The sequence below is a fragment of the Microtus pennsylvanicus genome, chromosome 10 (assembly GCF_037038515.1).
Source record: "Microtus pennsylvanicus isolate mMicPen1 chromosome 10, mMicPen1.hap1, whole genome shotgun sequence".
NCBI classification, from domain to species: Eukaryota; Metazoa; Chordata; class Mammalia; order Rodentia; family Cricetidae; genus Microtus; species Microtus pennsylvanicus.
Window position 1 is genome coordinate 46,938,385 of NC_134588.1, and position 22,417 is coordinate 46,960,801.

General features: G+C 44.9%; 1 protein-coding gene and 1 long non-coding RNA gene across 2 annotated transcripts; one reads left to right on the forward strand and one right to left on the reverse strand.

The window, feature by feature from the left end:
- The first annotated feature begins 4,138 nt into the window (after positions 1 to 4,138).
- Positions 4,139 to 19,754, forward strand: LOC142858255 (uncharacterized). The gene is made up of 3 exons (XR_012911994.1): positions 4,139 to 4,279; positions 13,735 to 13,810; positions 19,186 to 19,754. It is a non-coding gene; the product is annotated as an uncharacterized LOC142858255 (long non-coding RNA).
- Positions 10,237 to 11,019, reverse strand: LOC142859182 (transmembrane epididymal protein 1A-like). The gene has a single exon (XM_075989548.1). It carries the CDS (start codon positions 11,017 to 11,019, stop codon positions 10,237 to 10,239), a length of 783 nt encoding a protein of 260 aa, XP_075845663.1.
- Positions 19,755 to 22,417: the final 2,663 nt, after the last annotated feature.

A 22,417-nucleotide genomic window follows, 5' to 3' on the forward strand; every position in this document is an offset into this window, starting at 1 on the left:
GGAGGCAGAGGCAGGCAGATCTCTAAGTCTGAGACCAACCGAGAGTACAGAGCAGTTTTCAAAGCAGCCAGGGCAATGTAGAGAAACTCTGTCTTGAAAAAGCAAAAATAGGCCGGGCAGTGGTGGCGCACGCCTTTAATCCCAGCACTTGGGAGGCAGAGGCAGGCGGATCTCTGAGTTCAAAGCCAGCCTGGTCTACAAGAGCTAGTTTCAGGACAGGCTCCAAAGCTACAGAGAAACCCTGTCTCAAAAAAACTAAATAAATAAATAACTAACTGAGAGATAGCCTCTGGCATCTTCTCTCATGATTAAAACCAGGAAATGTTTGCCTTTGAGTAACAGAATTAGAAACCTATCACGCATGGCCGTGTGCAGCAGAGCCATCACCGACCCTTGTCTTCTATCCCAGACACATCTTTTCCTGAGCAGTGGACTCTTCCCCAGTGTTTGCCTGTATCACCCATGAGGCCCTCTCTGCTTTTCCTGAGAACTCCCGACTTGTTAAATAAACAACACACAGCCCATCACAAGATCTGTTTTCAGACCAGGTATCTCCCTTTTCTTTTTTTCTTTTCTTTTCTTCCATTTTTTCTTTCTCTCTTTCTTTGTTTTGTCTTATTTTTATTTCTTCCTCCTCCTCCTCATCTTCCTCTTCCTCCTACTTCCCTGCAGAATCCCTGGTAGCTCAACGTGGTTTAAAGTTTCGGTCGTTGCTTGCCCGTTGCTTGAGGATGACCTTGAAGTTCTGATCCTCCTGCCTCCACCTCCCTAGTGCTGGGATTAAAGGCATGGATGCCTGCTTCATTGCTTAAATTAATTAATTTTTGAAATAATACTTTTTATGTTTTGGAGACGTCATATATTTATATATTGTATTTTGATCGTTTCTATCTACTACGACCTCCCTCCAGATCCCCGAGTACCCCTCCCGCCCCAACTTCATGTCTCCCTTTTTGCTGTTGTTAAGAACTCCCCGGTCTAATCAGTGCTTTCCCTATGTGTATGAGTGTGGTGTATATGTGCCCTCTATATGCTGTTGAGACTCGAACTCAGGGCTTCATGTGCGCTCTACCAATAGAACTATAATCCCAGCCCTAAAATCTAGTTATCTAGTTCAAATAATCCAATGAACATTAATAATCTAATCCAGAAAACCTTCTCTTTCCGCCTCCCCCGACTATTCCTGTGTGTCTCCCTCTACTGTGCCTCCCATAGGCATTAGTCGACCAGGATACGTGGCTTCTCCCTTTTCCATATTTCTGCCATCATCTCCCTCTTCTCCATCCACACTGAGTCCTTCTCTCATTTCAGGCCCCACCATCTGTCTTCTATATCACGACATTGGTTCATTAAATGATCTCTCTGGTTCCAGGGTCTTCCCTGCACGTGCCCTCACATGGTCACCAGAGTGTGTTAGCGTTGTTATTGGTTAGACCCCTTCACAGATCCTCAGTGTCCCATGGTCTCACAGGCTGAGTTTTGCCTGCTGTTTGCCTCCCATCACTTTCCAGCATGCCCACCCCCTTTTAGAAGTCCAAAGCAGGGGGCTGGAGAGATGGCTCAGTGGTTAGGAGCACTGGCTGCTCTTCCAAAGGTCCTGAGTTCAATTCCCAGCAACCACATGGTGGCTCACAACCATCTGTACTGAGATCTGGCGCCCTCTTCTGGCATGTGGGCATACATGGAGACAGAATGTTGTATACATAATAAATAAACTCTTAAAAAAAAAAGAAGTTCAAAGCAAGCCACTGTTGCTTCCCAAGCATGCTGTAGACTCACTTAAATACCCTGACTTTGCTACAGAGTCTCATTGCCCAAAATACCCTCTCAACGCACAGGGCATCACAAATCACTAGCTAGCATCAAGGACTGGCTCATCTTCCCACAGATGGTACAGGGGCTCACTCCTCCTCTGCACTATCAAATATGCTTTCCATTATTGCAGGGAATGGGTCCTATTTTCCTCCATTGATGTATACAGTTTTTTCACTGGGTTGAGCTTTAGGGTAAGGGGGTTGGGTATTCTCATCCTCTACCCCTAGGCATGAACAGTACTTGTTTATATAAGATCTGTCACAGATGTATGATTTTTAAAAAATATTTGTGTGTGTGCACACATGCACACACATGTTGTGATATGTCCTTGTCCATGGAGACTAGACAAGGTATTCATATCCCCTGACAGTAGGGGTACAGACAGCTGCGAGCTACCTGATATGGATGCTGTGAACTTAATTCACATCCTCTGGAAGATCATGACATGTTCTTAACTTCAGAGACATCTCTCCCGTCCCATAAATGATTTTTGTTTTTGTTTTTTTTTAAAAAATATTTATTTATTTATTTATTATGTATACAATATTCTGTGTGTATGTCTACAGGCCAGAAGAGGGCACCAGACCTCATTACAGATGGTTATGAGCCACCATGTGGTTGCCGGGAATTGAACTCAGGACCTTTGGAAGAGCAGGCAATGCTCTTAACCACTGAGCCATCTCTCTAGCCCTCTTGTTTTTTTTTTTTTTACCAAAGATGGTCCTTAATTTTCTGCTTTGGACTGAGAAAATGCCTCCTCTGGTAAAAGTGCTTCTTCACAAGCCTGAAAACCCAACCTCCATCCCCAGAACCCACATAAAAACTAGATAAGGAAGATACCATCTTACACCTGTCAGAATGGCTAAAATCAGAAACACCAATGATAGCCTTTGCTGGAGAGGTTGTGGAGAAAGGGGTACCCTCATCCATTGCTGGTGGGAATGCAAACTTGTGCAACCACTTTGGAAAGCAGTGTGGTGGTTTCTCAGGAAATTCGGGATCAACCTACCCCTGGACCCAGCAATACCACTCTTGGGAATATACCCAAAAGATGCCCTATCATACAACAAAAGTATATGCTCAACTATGTTCATAGCAGCATTGTTTGTAATAGCCAGAACCTGGAAACAACCTAGATGCCCTTCAATGGAAGAATGGATGAAGAAAGTATGGAACATATACATATTAGAGTACTACTCAGCAGTAAAAAACAATGACTTCTTGAATTTTGCATGCAAATGGATGGAAATAGAAAACACTATCCTGAGTGAGGTAAGCCAGACCCAAAAAGAGGAACATGGAATATACTCACTCATATTTGGTTTCTAGCCATAAATAAAGGACATTGAGCCTATAATTCGTGATCCTAGAGAAGCTAAATAAGAAGGTGAACCCAAAAAAAAACATATAGGCATCCTCCTGAATATTAACCTTCATTAGGCGATGAAAGGAGACAGAGACAGAGACCCACATTGGAGCACCGGACAGAAATCTCAAGGTCCAAATCAGGAGCAGAAGGAGAGAGAGCACGAGCAAGGAACTCAGGACCGCAAGGGGTGCACCCACACACTGAGACAATGGGGATGTTCTATTGGGAATTCACCAAGGCCAGCTGGCCTGGGTCTGAAAAAGCATGGGATAAAACCGGACTCGCTGAACATAGCGGACAATGAGGACTACTGATAACTCAAGAACAATGGCAATGGGTTTTTGATCCTACTGCACGTACTGGCTTTGTGGGAGCCTAGGCAGTTTGGATGCTCACCTTACTAGACCTGGATGGAGGTGGGTGGTCCTTGGACTTCCCACAGGGCAGGGAACCCTGATTGCTCTTTGGGCTGATGAGGGAGGGGGACTTGATTGGGGGAGGGGGAGGAAAATGGGAGGCAGTGGAGGATAGGAGGCAGAAATCTTAAATAAATAAATAAATAAATAAATAAATAAATAAATAAAACTAGATAAGGAAACATCCATTTAGGGTCCCAGAGCATCTAGGGAGAAATGGAAGCAAGAGACAAGAACATCCGCCCAGAGATCCTAAAATTCACAGAAAGAAGAGAGATGCTGCCCCAAGATAAAGGCTAATGCAGGCTCCCAAAAGTTGTCCCTCTGACTAGCACGAATGCGCATGTGCATGCGCACACACAGTAATACAGTTTTGGTTCGTCTGTTTGTCAATTGTTTATACTAATCATTTCTTACTGATTAAGCAGCTGTTTATTGCATGAGAATGTCATGGGAACTGACTGAGTGCAGGAAAGTGAGGCTCAGCAAAGTTCCCCATTCCCTGCAGCAGGCAAGACAGCCCCTTCTTAGAGCTGACATTTCCACGTTTCTGTTTTCTCACACCCCCACCCCAGTCTGCCTCCAACTGGGCTCATCCCACACCCCAGCAAGATAAAATTGACACGAGGAGAAATCCCTGGATAACCCTGAACCCACGAGGGCCTTCTTCCTGGAGGAGGTAAGGCACATGGTGGCTGGACCTACATTTGACCTCTGTCCCTCTTGCTTTGTCTTATGATCAAAGCCTTCCTGTCCCATCCTTAAAGGTGTGATGGCAGGAGTGAGGAAGGGAAGAGAAACAGAAAACAAAGCCCAAGGATTGATGTTTAGAGGGAGGGTGAGTGGTCTGTTCTAGAGGAGGGAGGGTGAGCAGTTTGCTCTGGAGGAGGGAGGGCGAGTGGTCTGCTCTAGAGGAGGGAGGGTGAGCGGTTTGCTCTGGAGGAGGGAGGGTGAGCTGTCTGCTCTGGAAGAGGGAGGGCGAGTGGTCTGCTCTAGAGGAGGGAAGGTGAGCGGTTTGCTCTGGAGGAGGGAGGGTGAATGGTTTGCTCTAGAGGAGGGAGGGTGAGCTGTCTGCTCTAGAGGAGGGAGGGTGAGCTGTCTGCTCTAGAGGAGGGAGGGTGAGCTGTCTGCTCTAGAGGAGGGAGGGTGAGCTGTCTGCTCTAGAGGAGGGAGGGTGAGCTGTCTGCCCTAGAGGAGGGCTCAGGCCTTGGGTTCATCCACCCACCGCTATCTCCCAGAGACTCACCAGCATTGCTCATGTTGCCATGCCCTCCCTGCCACGGATTGGCCAGAAACAGAACGTGAGCACACAGTGAGCCCTCTGCAGGGTTCCATCTCGATTCCATTCTATTCCACTCCTCTCTGGCGCAGCCCTCAGTGTAAAGTAAATCTACCTTATTCCATCTCTGGATCGCCTTGAACAAACCAGACCATCCTATACTTAGCCACTCTCTGTGTGTTGAAAGCTTCTTCCAGGTCTGTCTAGGGTCCCCTACAGCCAGCTGAGCTGTCATATTGCTGGACATGGCTGCACCCTTCATTCAGCCTTTGGCCCACTTAGAACAGTGGTTCTGGTGCTGCGAGCCTGTATGGTGTAGTGTCCTTATGTTGTGGTGACCAACAAGCATACGTTATTTTCGTACTTCATAACTCTAATTTTGCTACTGTTGTGAATCGTAGTGTCGATGTCTGATATTCAGGATATTTGATATGAGACCCCTGTGAAGGGGTTGTGACCTGGAGGTTGAGAAACGCTGACTTAAAGCATCAAGCGTCTGATGTCTTGAATTCCCATCTCTGAAAGTACTTAGTTTTTATTGTCAATTGTTTGTTTCTCTGTCCTTTTAAGTTATTTTTCTCTCCTTTTCTGATAGAAATGGGACGTTAACATGAAAGACCCTCAGGCCTATATATATCAACGACTTAGCTAAGAACATCCTCTGAAATCCCGAGAACAGCATTGCTCAGTATCACACCTAAGAGAAATTTCAAGAGCTAAAATATTTGGCATTGTTGGGAGTTTTAGGTCTTCAGTTGCAGGCCAGGTGAGGCTACATAGTAAGATCCCATCTAAATAGGAGTAGTAAACTCCAGGGGAAGGACACTGAAGTAGGACTTCTGAGTCCCACATCCCAGGGACACAGGAAGACACACACATATTTTTTAATTGAAAACATAAATTACTATTGGTAGAAAATTTATGGAGCCCACTGGGATACCACATGTTACCAGGGAAACTGGAATCCCTCTCAAGATGCTTAGTTCCATCAATTAAGGAATTTAAAAACAGACACAGACGGAAGCCCAGGGACAATGATTTTCATGTTTAAAAGAAAAAGCATAGTTCAGGCAAGCTAGAAATCTCAGCATTTTCCTGGAGGAGGGAGATGGGGAAGAAGAGAAAAAGCCACACCTTTCTTAGTTCGGCATGAAGTTTTGGCTCACAGCAAATGGGAGGGAGCTTCAGCGAGAGAAGAGAAAGACCAAAAGACCAAAGAACACATTCTGGGGCTTTGGCTAGAGTCTAAAGCAAAGTGACAGAGAAGAAGAAAAAAAAATATGTAACTCGCTGGGAGCTGGGTTTGGGGAGGAAAGTCCGTCATCTCACTTAAAGGGGTGGTCATTCCTGCCATCTCTTCAGCAGGGCTTCAGGAGCATCGGCCTTCCTGAGGGGTGGTCTCTGCTGGGTGATTGACAAGTGCAGCTTTATCAACTCTTGTGTTAGGACTCTATCCAAGGCCAAAGATAAAACTTGGGTTCCTTTGGACCCTGGCTTTAGTGGCTTACATGGCTTTAATGGCCTCAACAGAGGCCTATATCAAGGCTACAATGATATTGCCCCTTCTGAAGAGGTAACCATGCCGTCATTTATAAAAAGGGTTGAAATTAGGGAATGGGTATAATCCACTATCTCCATAGAGACACAATTCTAAAGCTCTTCACCAGAGCCCCCACATTTAGCCTCTAGGCCGGAAATGCTTACTCCCTGGAAGAGATCTCAAGGGCTGTGGAACCAGAGCCCTTTTCCAGCAGTCCTGACCTCCATGCAAGGACTTTTGTGGAATTGTTGCTCCAGGGTCCCTGCCCTACCTGTGCGGTTTCTCCTGCCTGTTCTCACTCATCAGCACCAGGACTTTACCCTGGTAATTTTGATGATAAGGGTTGGGATGAGACCCAGGGGTCTATATTATTCACAAATACCCTGGGTAATTACTGCCGTCCGGCAAATATGGGAAACACTGGTGAATAAATTAAAAAGCTGAGGTCACGTCTCAGCTCTGCTGCTTGCTGGGTGCGCTTTGTACCAGGTCCTACACACAATGCTTTCCTGCAGTCTGGGTGTCGTCTTCACCCTGCGCACACTGACCCTGGAGATAACAGTAGGGCGTCACTAAATATTAAGAAGAAAATTCATAACAGATGCTTGACAAAATACCGCAAGCCTTTTGCAAAAGGGAATAATATCTTTATCTAAAGTCTGAGTCAAGGCTGCAAACTGGATGAGAGCCGTGACTCTGGCCCTCTTCGGGGCGGCTCCTGTTAGCTTTTGGCCTGTCAGTTCACTCGTTCAGCGTGTATCTATTGAGCACTCCATCTGACAGAAGCTTCCCCACAGATTTGGATGCACCAATGAAAAAAGAAGAGTCAAGAGTTCTCCCATCACGGTGCTATATTATCTATAATAATTTTATTGGACCAATCATGCCATTTCCACCCCAAGGAAACTCCATGAGCAGTCATCACTAAAATACTACTTGGCTGGATCGTTCTCATGCCTACAGTGCTTAGCTGCTTCTTCCTATAATCACATGCTTTTGTTTTGGGCCGTTTGCCCCACCTTTCCATAGACATCAAAGTTAGTTTTCAATTACCGCATATTTCCCCAGTCTGTCCCCTGACTCCTCCTGCTGCGAGCTCAGTGCCAATGAGTGTTCATTGCTAATGGCACCAACCACATGGTCTCCACTGTGACAATGGTTTCTGGGTCTAGGATAGATGTCCTTGTCCAAACCCTCACTGCTTGGGCTGAGAGAAAATGACTGATTCCCTGCCCCCTTACCTCCAGCATGAAACAATTCTTTAAAAACTCATCCAACTATTTTTCACACGAATTAGAAGGGACTTTCAGAGACTAAATGACCAAGAGGTTTCTGCGTCTCTCCCTCTCTCTCTCTCTCTCTCTCTCTCTCTCTCTCTCTCTCTCTCTCTCTCTCACACACACACACACACACACACCTACCTTATCTGTTGACTTCACACACACTCACACACACACACATACACACACACACCTTATCTGTTGACTTCACACACACACACACACACACCTACCTTATCTGTTGACTTCACACACACACCCCTACCTTATCTGTTGACTTCACACACACTCACACATACACACTCATGCACATGCATGCACACACACACAAGCACCCCTTATCTGTTGAATTCTCTGCTTATTTGTGTCTACACATCTATCAGGAAACAGATCAACACCAGGTTTCTGCATTTGTTCACATTTGACTGTGTGTCTTTCCTGGTGTCTTCCTGTCTGTCCATCCGTCCTTCCTTCCCTCCCTCCCTCTCCCTCCTTCCTTTCCCTCCCTCTTTCATTTATTCTTCTCTCATATATTTTCCCCAGACAGCAGCATTTTCCCCTTCCCTCTCCCTCAGATCCACTCCTCCTCTTTTCCCTTCAGAAAAGGCCAGGCCTCCCTGGGATATCAACTAAACTTGGCATGTCAAGTTATAATAAAACTAGGCACATCCCCTCATAATAGGGCTGGACCACACAACCCAGAAGGAGGAAAAGGGTTCCAAAAGCAGGCAAAAGAGTCAGAAACCCCTCCCCCATCACTGTTAGGTGGTTCAATACCAATTGGAGAGCAAGTGCCTTTCTGGCTCACGTGAAGATGGTGCCCTCTGGTGGAAAATAAGAAACATTACACTGTTATCTTGAAACCTATAATTTAGAGTTTTGCTTTCAGCATTGATTAGGATTCGTTAGTGCTCTTAGTGACCGTGAAAAGGGGAGTACAAGAAGATCCTTGTCAGGAACGGGAAGATGGCTCGATGGTTAGGGTGACTTAGTGTTTTTCTAAAGGACCGAAATTCAGTACCCAGCACCTACATCAGGTGGCTCCCAACTACAGGTCCTGAGTCTCAAGACACCAGAGGAGGCTCAAATCCTGAGACAAAGCTGGGAAAGACATCCATGGTGTGGAGGAGCAACAAGGGGCTTGGACTTGGCTGTGGCAGGCAGGAAGATGCAGAACCTTCTAAGGACCCTGTAACGTCCCAATGGTCCCAAGGTTAGGAGGAAGCTAGGAAACTGAGTTCCCTAAGGCATACCTTACATTCACACCAGGGCCCCTCACCTCCAGTGGAGAGGAACATTCGACCTAATGGTTCTACCGATGCAGGAAAAGCCACTGTGTGCTGCTGGCCATGTGTGAGAAGTCTATGTGATTCTGGAAATCACCTCCCCTCTTGGCAATGGTTCAGACTTCCCACACACCCCCAAACAGAAGGAGGGGGTTCCTGACCATCTGATAACAGTCACACTTTGACTTCCAAACAGGAAAATTAACAAGAAAGGATGGGTCAGAAACAGAGGACACATCTAGTTCTCCTAGAAACTAGACTAATATAAATAACTAATCAGGAGAAAGACTCGAATGCCTTGCTCCAAGCCCACTTTGTCCTGACTAGACGTTTACTCTATCTGGACTGGTGGACATTCTTCACATCGTAGGCTCCTAGTGCCTTAGCTAAGCATGTAGCTGCCTTAGCCCTTTAAATAACATTCACCAGCAGGACTGCTGCGAGGCCAAACAAGCAAGCCATTAGATTTTATTATCCATGGGAACCAGAGAGGGCTAGGGTCGGGCAAGTCGGCTATTTGGAAACTGATGGAGATGAATCCAAGGCAATGGGAGAAGATGCTGAGGAGGAGAACCTGACCATGCTTGGGGAGTCCCCTGTGGCTGTTGGGGGTCACTGCATTCTACCAGACCCTGCAGAGGAAGACGATGTTCACAAGGGTCTGACTTCTAGTCAGACAAATCACAAAGCGGTCAGAGGAAAGAACCAGGACCAGTTCTGAGCTTCACACTATCAAAGCGACAGCCTGGATCCGAAATGAGCCTCACAGAAGTCCAGAACAAGAAACAATGAGGAGATGGTTATTATGATGGTTGAGCAAGGAGGTGCCAAGTGTGACTTCTGATTAATGTTCTATGTGATGAAGTAAAAGATATTTACCAAAGGTTCCAAAGGCAGGATATCATACATTTTTTATGTTCTCATGGGTGGGGAGTGAGGGGGAAGAGGGGGTATAAAGAGGTGCTGGACAAGCAGGTGCTGTGGTTGGAGGTGGGAACAGGAGAGGGATGCAGGAAGCTAAGAGTGAAGGTCAAAGAGAGTCTTTCTTGCTTTATTCCTCTTCTTTGCACACTCAGAAAATTAGAGATGAAGAGAAGCCAGAGGTATACCCATCCCACCAGCCTGCTGTCTCAAGGTGGGGCACCTCTGAAGGGTGCCCGAGCCTCTTTTCCAGCACTTTCCTCTCACCACTTGTCATTTAGATGTCTTGGGAGCATGCAGGGACATCAAAGCACGTAGGTCTGCCCAGGTTCAGTCATCAGCGATGAGGTAACAATGCCACACAACGGAGCAGCCGTAGATCCAGATCATCAAGAAGGCACCGAAGGCCACATGCCAGCAGAAGAAAGTGGTGGCAAACGTTATGTCATGTTTGTCATCGTCCATCCACATATAGCCAGAGACTGGTCTGTACAGCATGAAGGCTATCTGCATCAGCCAGGAGCCCGTGACAAGGTACAGAAAGGCCTTCAGCATCCAGATCAGCAGCACGTTGGGAGCCCACAGCTCGACCGTCAGCACCAAGGTCAGCAGAAACAGGGCCTGGATGAGCAGCAAGTGTGTGTGGAGCTCCACCCCTTCTGTGTCCTGCAAATGAGACACCATCAGGGGCAGAAGGAGACACATGCTCAACGCCTGGGCACCTTGCTCCAGAACTATGCACCTCTTGGGCAGCAGGTTCTGGCTGACCACATCCACACACCCACTCAGAAAGAAGGCCGCATAGAGCGTGAGATGCTGCCACTGTTTGCGGTACATGAAGGTTCTCTGATGATACATCTTGCTGATGAGCATCAACCGCCAATGAATGCTGTGCAACTCTTGCACTACTAAAATGCAGGAACTCAGGATCTTCAGAAAGCCAACATAATACATTTGCCGGAACCTTGCCCATCTTCCTTTGCTCCAAGGAGGGCGTGGTGGATATTGGACAGGGGAGTTGCATATCACAGCCCTAGAGAGAAGTCCTGCGTGATAAAGTCCATAGAGGAATAAGGACAAGCCGGGGTACAGATGCCCCTCAAACCCTCCCATGGGTTCCAAAGTAGGTGTGATCAAAGGCAGAAGCAAAAGCGAATAGACTTTCGCTCAGGGCTCTGGGACACAGAGGGAGCCCACTGAAGATCAACTTATAACCTCGAGCCATCCCACTGCATCCACTTGAAGGAGGGAAATGGTTTTGGAGGAAACCCAAACCTAGGGTGGGGTGGGTGTCATGGTTTCCGTTACAGTCTTCTGCTCTGGTTCACTGATAACCAGCTAACCACTGGCGAACAATGAAATCAACATGTCTCCAGCACAACGCTTGGGTATCAGCTGTCCGCACATCCTATGACCTGGGCCTCCTGTCCCTCTGCCTACCTGTTCCTCGGTCCCTTTGCTACTTTCCTCTCTTTCTTCCTGTCTCGGTCCATTCAGAATGCCAAATACTGTGACTAACACCCTCATTGACCATGTGGCTAATAAACAGCAGAAAGCATCTGATTTCTGGAGGCTGGATGCTCGGAATGAAGATGCTAGAAGATTCGTTCTCTGGTGAGGCATGCTTTCCCACAGACAATACTTTCTCACTGTGTTCTCTCATTTCCCAAGCATCAAGCCTGCTCTCTGGGGTCTCTTTAATTGGGGTGCCTATACCATTTATAAAGGCTTTGCCCTTATGACCTAATTACCTCCACAGAGGCCTCACTTCCCGATACCATCATATTATTTTAAAATAAGAATTTTAAAAAATGTTTTATTAGCACAAAATAATTGTACATAGTAATGTGTTTCATTACAAAATCTTCATACATGCACACAACATTTCAATCATGTTAACCCCATAGTTCTCTTCTGACTTCCTCTCACTTGAGCCAATCTTCCTTTTTCCCAGCTAGCCTCATTTCTCATCTATTTGTGTGTGCAATCCAGTGAGTTCCATTAAGATTGTTTATAAGCGCATGGGGATTCTCCACAGGAGAATGGGCACTTGTCAGTAGCTATAACACTGAAGAAAAGGTCTCTTTCTCCACCATTAACCTATAACCCACATAAACCTTCAAGGAGGGGTGGAACCTTGTGAGTCCTCCCTCTTCTGAGACAGGTTGTTGACAGGCTCACTCTTGCGACACATGAATTTTAAGGGGCACAAACTTCTGCCCGTGACATCTCTAAACTCACAGACTATAAAGAACTCAGAGAAAGCATACAATATGGTATATGTTCCTTGAGATTCCTGATGAAGGGCTGAGGTTGTCGCTCAGAGGACACAGTGCTTGCTTAGTAGGCATGAAACCCTTCAAGCTAATAACTTAGTACGAATTTACTGTGAAATGTTTTCATAAAGTTAACATTCATTTAGAATTTGGTGGTCATGTGACCCTTAATATCAGAAAACTAAATACTGGGTGTGTCTCAAGTTTTGTTTTTGATTCCCTTTTGACTTATCTGTTGATAGACTGTATTTTGCTGCTATTAAGAATGTTCCATTTTAGCCAGGTAGTGGTGGCACACACCTTTAATACCAGCACTCAGGAGGCCGAAACAGGTGCCAGGACAGCCAGGGCTACACAGAGAAACTCTGTCAGATAGGTAGACAGACAGACAGACAGATATGATAGACAGAGAGAGAACATTCTATCTGGTAATTATTACTGATATGAAAACTATAATTTTGTATTGATCCTCATCTTACGTCTCTTGTTGAATTGCCACTGTTCTAATTTTCAATGATTTAGTATAATCATATCATCTTCAAAGAATAAAATGCATCTCATTTTAGGGGTATTTTTGTCTCTCCTTTGTACCTTGTGCGATTCCATAGGTAACATTCAAAAACTGCATAAAGATAAGTAACATGAAAAACATTTGCAATCAAAACTCAAGGACATGGTTGCCTCTGAAAGGTAAAAAAAAAAAATGAGAGATTTGAGAGGGACACAACGGCCATTGAAAATGACAATATCTTCCTGTTCTTAGACTAGTGGGGAAAGTGAGTGTCTGGATTGGGCCACAACTGGATAGTTTATATACATCCTAAAAGTGTTATTTTATATCTACTCAATATTTTTAAAAAATTAGAAAGAAAATGAAGTAGTATTATATGTGTAAGCAATAGTTAATATCTAATTGATCTACTTGAGAGCAACTGAGAGAAAGAAGTCTTCTCCCTCCAAATATCAAAATGAGTTTTGTTCTAAGGCACCAGCTGTTCCTATATCATTGGTGGTAGGCTTTCTCTCTCTCTCTTTTCCTATTATTCATCCATATACTGTATTGGAAAAAGAACCGTGATAAATAGAATTTTCCTCCTACCCACCGCTCATCCCGCTGCTTACCACATGCTAAGCAAATGCTCTACCGCTGAGCTACACGCCCAGCCCAAGAATTCAATGCCTTCTGCTGCTTGAATGGGATCGCTTTAGCCAATATTGATTGAGGAAAGTGTTGGCAGCTTGCTGGTCACTCTTTTGTCAATGTTTCTTTTTCCACTTCAGTCTTGATGTTAGCCCAGATTGGCCTTGAACTCTTTCTTGGTGGATCTGTTGTCGATACTTACATGCTGGATTTACAAGATGCAGGCGCCATCTTGCCCAGCCCCTCACAGCTTATTAATCAACATATTTTCCTTTCCAAATAACTTTCTAGTCACTTTCTTCTGCTTCATCCTCACGTACTTCCCTTGTTTCAGCATCAACAATTCTGTATTATTAAATGTCTCTCAGTCAGATTCAAAGCCTCCTTTATTCTCACCTCTTCTGCCACCAGGTGAGCTTGGAGGGAAGAAAGCCTCTCATGCCAGCAGCTGGTTTGGATTCTCCAGTGGTATCCTATGGCTTCACAGGTAAGATCCACTCTTGAATAAGCTTCAAGGCACCTGGGGCTTCAGCCGGTCTCGTTTCCAGTCCCTTTTCATGTGTCTCTAAAGTTCTAGGTTGGCTTGTTTACTTCTGTACCCAATTCATTCTGCATCTGTGAAGTTCCTCTTTCTCCTTTGTTCCTCAAGGCTCAACTTAAGTTCCACCTCCTCCCAGATGGACAGTGGCCATCTCTGTGCAAATTATAGATGTCTATATCATGGCCTTGGTCTCACCATTTCATACCTGTTTATTTACTGGGAAATCTTTCGAGACTGTGTGTGTTTATCCTCTTGGGCTTTTTAGAATCTAATCTAAGTCTGGAGGTGCTCATGAATGATGTAAGTTCATCAAGGTGTGAACACATTGTCTCTACCACAAAATACCTCCTAACGCAGTTATAAAGACAAAAAAAGATACAGGCACACAGACACGGAAGTGGTGATGTTGGCTAACAGCAGTCCAGAAACACAGATACTTAAAAAGCAAGAACTTGGTGCTGCCCAAGCAGAAATAAATGCTTTATTCAGGAGGAAGTAAATTCTGAACCACAGAAGTGAGCTCTTTTCACAAAAGAGACAAATTATCAAGCTGTTCCTTCATCTCCTGTAGCCCTTCCACAGGGCCATCCACTTTTTATGTTCCAAGGCAATGTTGGTGGATGGGACTGTTTAAATTATCCCTACTGTCAAAAGGACCAAGTTAAAATGAACTTAACTATCTCATTCAGCTTTTGTGAGTTTAGAATCAGGGAACATCCCGTTCTATAATGTCAGATGAGTATGCCGGTGAACGGAGCAGATGACAGGGCTGAGGACAGCAGAGACAGAATAAAATGGGATCGGTCACTGCATAGTTTACTTCTTTGTCATCTTCAGAGAGAAAAACATTCATCATGTTGTTGGCTTAAGTTGGCAACACTTGGCAACTATCTCTCTAGATCTCTTGGCATATCAGACTTGATGGCATGGGACTTCAGTATGAGTTGACTCCATTTTGGTTAGGTCTGTTGGACCTTTCATACTAGGTCAGTCCAAACCAGTGGCCTCCTATACATTATACTTAACAGTAGTAGCCTTGACCCAGGGTTTGAGGAGCCTGAAAGTGTATGGGTACAGAAGACAGGAGTTCTCCTAAGCACGAGTATTCAGCCACTGGAAAAGCATTCTTAAAGTTTGACTGATAAGCTGGCGTTGTGGTTTACAGTCGAGTATCACCCAGTCTCTTTGGAATATAAATAGAGCAATGGGGTAGGGTTTCCAAATCTGTTAAGCAACTGTGCTGATTTTGCTTAAAATTTATCCTTGCTCTTTTAAACCCTATCTAGCCCTCGGTCTGTCTTTCTGCCACCTCAGCTGTAAGAACACTCTGATACTGTCCAAATAATATTCTTTTCTTTAAAAAGGAACATCCCCACATCATGGGGGGATTGCAACTCCACAAAGGTGTGTGAGTCACCTGTCATAAGCCAGCGCTGTGATGGCAGGTGGTGATCGATACAGATGATGTTCCACTTGCCCGTAACAGAACTCAAAAGCTATGACCTCACCACACAAAGTGGTCCACAGGCCCCCAGTGTCAATTTCACGTAGGATGTGTGGCATATGCAGAATCACAGATGACTGACTCTAGACCCACAGTTGACCAAGCTCTCCAATTGATTCAGATGCATAATAAATTTGAAAAGCATTGGTTTATGTTTAACTAAATTAGTCTAGATTTAGATTTTCTATGCTGGTATAGTCAGAACATATAACTGTGATTAATTCTGATGGGCGGACTTAAGATGATCCTTACAAACCATTTGACATTTGTTTTGAAGTTGGAGTTGAATAGATGGGTATCTGGTAAGAGGGGAACAGTTAGGGCAGGGGGGTTCTGGTGGCAAGAGTTGTTGGGGGTGGTGCAGGGGCAACAGGTCACATTGGCAGAATAGGACAAATGTCTTTCAAGAGCTTCCCAATCACTCTCTGGCCTAGATAGCCCTGCCCAACCTGCCCATATATTGTTGGCACTAACCTATGTGATAAGTCACTCCAGACCCCTGTCACCCGACTTCCTCTCTTGTTGCCCACTAGCGTGTGGACAAGGAGAAACCTCCCAGCTCCTCACCTTCGGTGACCCCTTGAGGATAAGGGGCTAATGTTTACCATCAGTTAAGGGTACCAAGTCTCAGATCTCATGCCAAGCCATCTGGTCTCTGGCAGCAACTCTAAAGATATGGTAAGATGTGGGTGTGGGGCAAATGGATGGAGCTAGAAAGCATCATTTTGAGTGAGGTAACCTGGACTTAGAAAGACAATTATCACATGTACTCACTCATAAGTGGTTTTTAAACATAAAGCAAAGAAAACCAGCCTACAAATCACAATCCCAGAGAACCTAGACAACAATGAGGACACTAAGAGAGACACACATAGATCTAATCTACATAGGAAGTAGAAAAAGACAAGATCTCCTGAGTAAATTGGGAGCATGGGGACCATGGGAGAGGGCTGAAGGGGAGGGGAGAGGCAGGGAGGGGAGCAGAGAAAAATGTAGAGCTCAATAAAATCAATTTAAAAAAGAAGTTAAAAAAAAGATGTGGGTGCAGGATTCACATGCATTCCAGGCAATCCAAACAGCTACGGGGAGAAGATCATAAGGGAAGCTGGCTCTAGAGAAAGTGGAAAAGTAGTGAAAAACTATGGGAAAGGAACGCTTGCCTGGGCTCCTGTGTCCCTTCCAGGCCCGAGAGCCTAGAGTTCTGGTATCATCTAGACTATTTTGGACCAGTCTCTTTTTCAAAGTACTTGTATTTCCTTTGAATTCCTTTACAAGTATCAAAATCAAAACATTCTTCTCAGGAACACGATCTCCATCCACATCACAAGGGCAGTGTTTGCACTGGGTGTCCATCATGGTTGCCTCTGGGGGAAAAGTCTATTGGTTAATGATATGCTTGGTATTACTATCTTGTGAGCAAATATATCACTTTTCTTCATAAAATTAAAAAAAAATCTACCGTCTTGTTTAGAAAGTATGTTCTGGCCAAGTGTCCCAATGCATGTTTTTCGGAGAGTCTGATACTTATTAGTAAAGAAGCAATGAAAAGTTCCACAATAAAGTGTTTTATTAATAATTTTAACATTTTGCAAAGCTAAACAGTTTATAGGAAATACTTCATTTGTTCCACACAAATCTATGAGATAACTCATTTTGGAAGATTTGGGCTATAAATAATAGGAAACTCTGATTTCACTGACTGGAAGATTTTTTTTTTTTAAAACAGGGTCCCTCTATATCCTGGAACTCGCTCTGATTGGCCTCAAACTCAGAGATTCAGCTGGCTTTGCCTCTTGGGGGATTAAAAGTATGGGCCACACAGCCCTGTGAGAATTTTTTTAAAAAACAAAACATTTACTTTAATCTTACAAGAATTCTAGCGGGAATATACCTCCTGAGCTGGTTAATCAGGTGGAAGAAGCGATTAGGATCCAAGGTATTTCTAGTTTTTCTCTCAGTCATTCCTACTGGCCTTGGTCCTCAGGTCGGCAGGCATTAGAGTTTCAAGACGGCCACCACACTTCTAGACATCACCAGCTCATAGTTTTATTTCAGGTATGTTAAGCTGTCTTTATATAGACGCACTTTTCTTCATGTTCCTCATATACGACAGGGAAGACCTCACCCGGAGGTTCTTTAGCAAACTACCTTTTATCTGACAGAATCTCCATTTTACTCCTGTCCCTGAATTCATCACCAGCAAGGGAAATCGCACAGCTGACTGGGTGAGATCCCTCCTTACCATGATATGTAGGGTCATCACAGTGCTAAGAAAGTGGGAATTATTTTGAATGAACTAAAATTAAAATTAAAAACTAAAATTAAGATCTTGCACAGAATAACACAGTTTTCAAGGTGCTGGCATGGATCTTGTCAAGTCTGATCTTTGTAACAACTCTGTTGTTGAGTGAAGGATGCTCCCTCTCTGTAACAGCTGAGGAAACTGAGTCTGAGCCTGAGCGTCAGAGGCTTTCCCTGTTCACACTGCTGCCTTTCTTGACTGGAGAGTTCTTTTCCATAGTGAGCATATACCAGCCGACCCTCCTTGTGTGTGGGTTCTGTTGTGGGGTGAGCTGTATATTCATATACTGAAGTCTCCAGCACTGCAGAAGATAATCTTATTTGGAAAAAAAAAAGACTGTTGCAGATGGGATTGTCTAAGTTGAGGTCCTACTGGGGGAGAGTGGGCCCCGATCCAATATAACAGGTATCCTTATTAAAAGAGAAGATTTGGACACACATCCAGGACGTGTCGACCAGCACACAAACAATCCGGGTAACTTTCTGTAGCCTTCAGGAATGGGTGTGCTGATGCCTTGCTCTCTTACTCTTTGCCTCTAGAACTAACGGTCACTTCCTGTTGCTAGGACATTCTGTCTTTATGAAAGACTTTCTGACAGCAGCCCTAGCAGACTCAGAGGTCAGAGTTGTGTAGTTCATCAAGAATCCACAGCAGCTCAGGATGTTTTGTTTGGGAGCCTCCTCTGCTTCTGCAGGGCACCCCAAAATCTCACTGATTAGATTTTTATATTGTCAGATTTTACATCAGTATCTCGGTTGGGATTTTTGTGCTGCCTAAACTGGAATAGCATGAATTTGGAGAAGTTCCAGATTCTCACAGAAGCCTGCTTTGTTTGTTTCATGTTTCTCCCTCTTTGATCTTGCTGTGTTTCCATGGATGACTTTGAACTTCTGGTCCTCCTGCCTCCACCTCCATAGTGCTGGAATTATAGGTGTGTGTCACTTGCCGGATTGTCTGTGGTGCTGGGGATGGAACCCAGGGCTTCATGCATACTGAATAAGCAAACTACCAACACCCAGTTCCTTGTTTCATTTTCCAACTTGAACTAGAAGAAAGCAGCTTCCTTGTCTTTTGTGAGCATGTGGGTTTATTTAGTCTTTTTCATGCTGATCAGCCCATACTTTTAAGCTTCCAAACCCAGCCTTTGTTCCCATTCACTGAGACTCTACCTCCTACCCACCAGCATTAAATTCCCATATGTGGGTCCATTCCCACCTGTTTTGCCTCAGAATCAACCCATGAGATTGACATCTAATTATTAGTAGTATTTAATATTTTATCACCTGAGGATTGGGGTTTTCTTTTGATTTTTGAATAAAACCTAATTTTCCTACTCTTTCTTATTTTTTTTTCAGTCTACCATGTCTTTTCCTGAAGGAGTGAGAGGTAGCAGGTTAGATCAGTCAGCATAGGTCCTTGGGAACGGGACTTAAAGAGGGTCTTGTTTCCTAGGGAGAATGGAGGTGTTGGGTTGGGCGGGCTTCACATTTATATGGGTCTCTTCTTTCTTCTCAGGGCAAAGCCTGTGGGTGCTTCACAGTCTGGAAGAAGCTGCTTTGGGGTCAGAAGTCCCTCCCACACTTCCATCACAGGCCTTCAGTACTCAGGGAGTCAGGGAACATTGATGCCAGCGACGGAGTTCCAGGTCACCTATAGAGGATTTCTGTACCGCCTCCCTTGGGAGGAATGCCTAAGGAACCAAGACCAGAATGTCCAAGCTGCTAACGAAGTCAGCATTAGAGCCAGCTTGGCTGTGTCAGGTGAACCCTGTAAACTGCTAATGATCATGGTTAAGAGGCCCATCCCACTTGTGAGCACCGCTCCGACCTCAGCTAATCCTCCATGCACTTTCTCCTGCAAGGGAAGGGTAAGTGTGTGCTCACTCCTGTTCCTTAAAAAGTCTCCGAGAAGAGAGCACGAGCAAGGAACTCAGGACCACGAGGGGTGCACCCACACACTGAGACAATGGGGATATTCTATTGGGAACTCACCAAGGCCAGCTGGACTGGATCTGAAAAAGCATGGGATAAAACCGGACTCTATGAATATAGCGGAAAATGAGGACTGCTGAGAACTCAAGAACAATGGCACTGAGTTTTGATCCTACTTCATGTTCTGGCTTTGTAGGAGCCTAGGCAGTTTGGATGCTCACCTTACTAGACCTGGAAGGAGGTGGGAGGTCCTTGGACTCCCCACAGGGCAGGGAACCCTGACTGCTCTTCGGGGTGATTATATATGCATCTTGCAACCCCCCCCCCATCTGGGAAAGGAATTAGTTGACTAACTGGTTAAGACTGTCTAAAGGGAGTCTGGACTGACTGTAAGCTATGTGGTTATCTTTGTGAGTTTCATACTTATGGCTTACAGTCAGTCCAGACTCCCTTTAGACATTTGTAAGGGTGACCTTCTGCCCTTTATGAACATCTTCAATAGTCTAGTTTCCTATAAGTGACCTATCAGCTCACAGTAGCAGACAACAGCACTTTTCCTCACATGTCCTACTATTTAACATCTAATTCTAAGTGCACGAGTACACATTTGGGGCACCTTTTCATTTCCCCTTTGCGTGTACCCCATCTTCCACCTAACACTGCCCCAAGCCTTCTCTATCACGTTGACATCATAAGATTGGCTTTCAAATGTAATTCCTAATCTTTTTTCACTACATCCTCGGAAAGCAACATAGCTGATCTGAATGTCATGGTCACCACCATTTAAAAAGAGTCACTAGGGCTTAGTCACTAGGGCGTTGTGAAAACTTTTTTTTTGTTTATTTATTTATTAAAGATTTCTGTCTCTTCTCCGCCACCGCCTCCCATTTCCCTCCCCCTCCCCCAATCAAGTCCCCCTCCCTCGTCAGCCCAAAGAGCAATCAGGGTTCCCTGCCCTGTGGGAAGTCCAAGGAATCCCCACCTCCATCCCGGTCTAGTAAGGTGAGCATCCAAACTGCCTAGGCTCCCCCAAAGCCAGTACGTGCAGTAGGATCAAAAACCCATTGCCATTGTTCTTGAGTTCTCAGTAGTCCTCACTGTCCGCTATGTTCAGCGAGTCCGGACAGAAATTTCAAGGTCCAAATCAGGAGCAGAAGGAGAGAGAGCACGAGCAAGGAACTCAGGACCGCGAGGGGTGCACCCACACACTGAGACAATGGGGATGTTCTATCGGGAACTCACCAAGGCCAGCTGGCCTGGGTCTGAAAAAGCCCTGGATAAAACCGGACTCGCGTTGTGAAAACTTATAAAAGCTTGGTAAAGATGCCGTGCTCACCTCTTGGTACCTCTGTGAGCTGTGCGCTTACAGAAAGAAACACTCCAGCTGCACTGCTTCCGGTCTGTACTGTGGGTAGACGGGGCATGACATCTAAAATTAAAAGGACTAAGCAGGGTGGGTGTAGAGAAGGCTCAGCGGTTAAGAATGCTTGCTGCTCTTGCAGAGGACCGGAGCTTGAGTCCCAGCCCCCATGATGGGCAGTTCACAACTACTCCATTGTATTTTGCGCATGTGTATTAGTGCATTAGTGATGACGACAATGTCTGAGTCAGACAACTGCCATTGCTGTATAGCTGTTGTCTATAGAGCTGTACGGCACTGTGAGCCCTGCCTCTGCTTTTCATTTAAACAAATGCCCAACGGAACATTCAAACCTTGTGGACTGTCTCATACATTACGGAATGTTCAAGATCTCTAGCCTTGGACCATGTAACAGCAATAACATTTCTTATCATTATGAAACTGAAAATGACCCTTAAAGCTTTCAGAGGGTTCCCAAGGATAATGCTACCATCAAAATGTTGGGAGACAATTCCTCATGGAGCTTTTATTTCTTTTTTAAACACACACACACACACACACTGTATAACAAAATGATATATGTATATATATATACATAAATGTTTATATATAAATGTTTAGACACACACATATATATGCAAATATAGGTTCCATCTGTCAGACTGTCACCCTGTGTCTGACTTATTTTACTTAATATAATCAGAATATAATCCAGTTCTATCTATTTTCCTACAAATACCATGATTTCATTTTTCTTTTAAAAATGTTTGTCATCACATTTATTTGTTTTGTGGGGAGTTGTGTGCAGGTGGGGGTCAAAGGACAACTGGAGGGCGTTGGTTCTCTCCTTTCACCCTCTGGCTGTGACCTTTTAATGAGGTGATTCTCTCCTTTCCTGTACAGAAGCTTTTTACTGTCATTCTGTTCATTTGTTTATTTACTTTCAAGGCAGGGTTTCTCTGTGCAGCCCTGGCTGCCCTGGAACTTTGTCCGTAGAACAGGCTGACCTCAAAGAGATCTCTGACCTTGAGATCTGCCTGTTTCCACTTCCTGAGTGCTGGGATTAAAGGTGTGCACCACTACTCTCAGCTAAAACATTTTATTTTTTGAGACAAGATCTCACTATGTAGCCCTTGCTGGCTTAGAAGTCATATATAGACCAGGCTGGCCTTGAACTCATAAAGATCTGCCTGCCTCTGTTGCCCAAGTGCTGTGTTCAAATGTAGAAGGAGGCCACTTGTTTGTTTCCCGGCTGCCCAGAAACCAAAATAATCACACAGAAACCATATTATTTAAATCACTGCTTGGCCCATTAGCTCTAGCTTCTTATTGGCTAACTCCTACATATTAATTTAACCCATTTCTATTAATCTGTGTATCGCCATGTGGCAGTGGCTTACCAGGGAAAGTTCTGGTGTCTGTCTCCAGCAGGGCTACATGGCTTCCCTCTGACTCT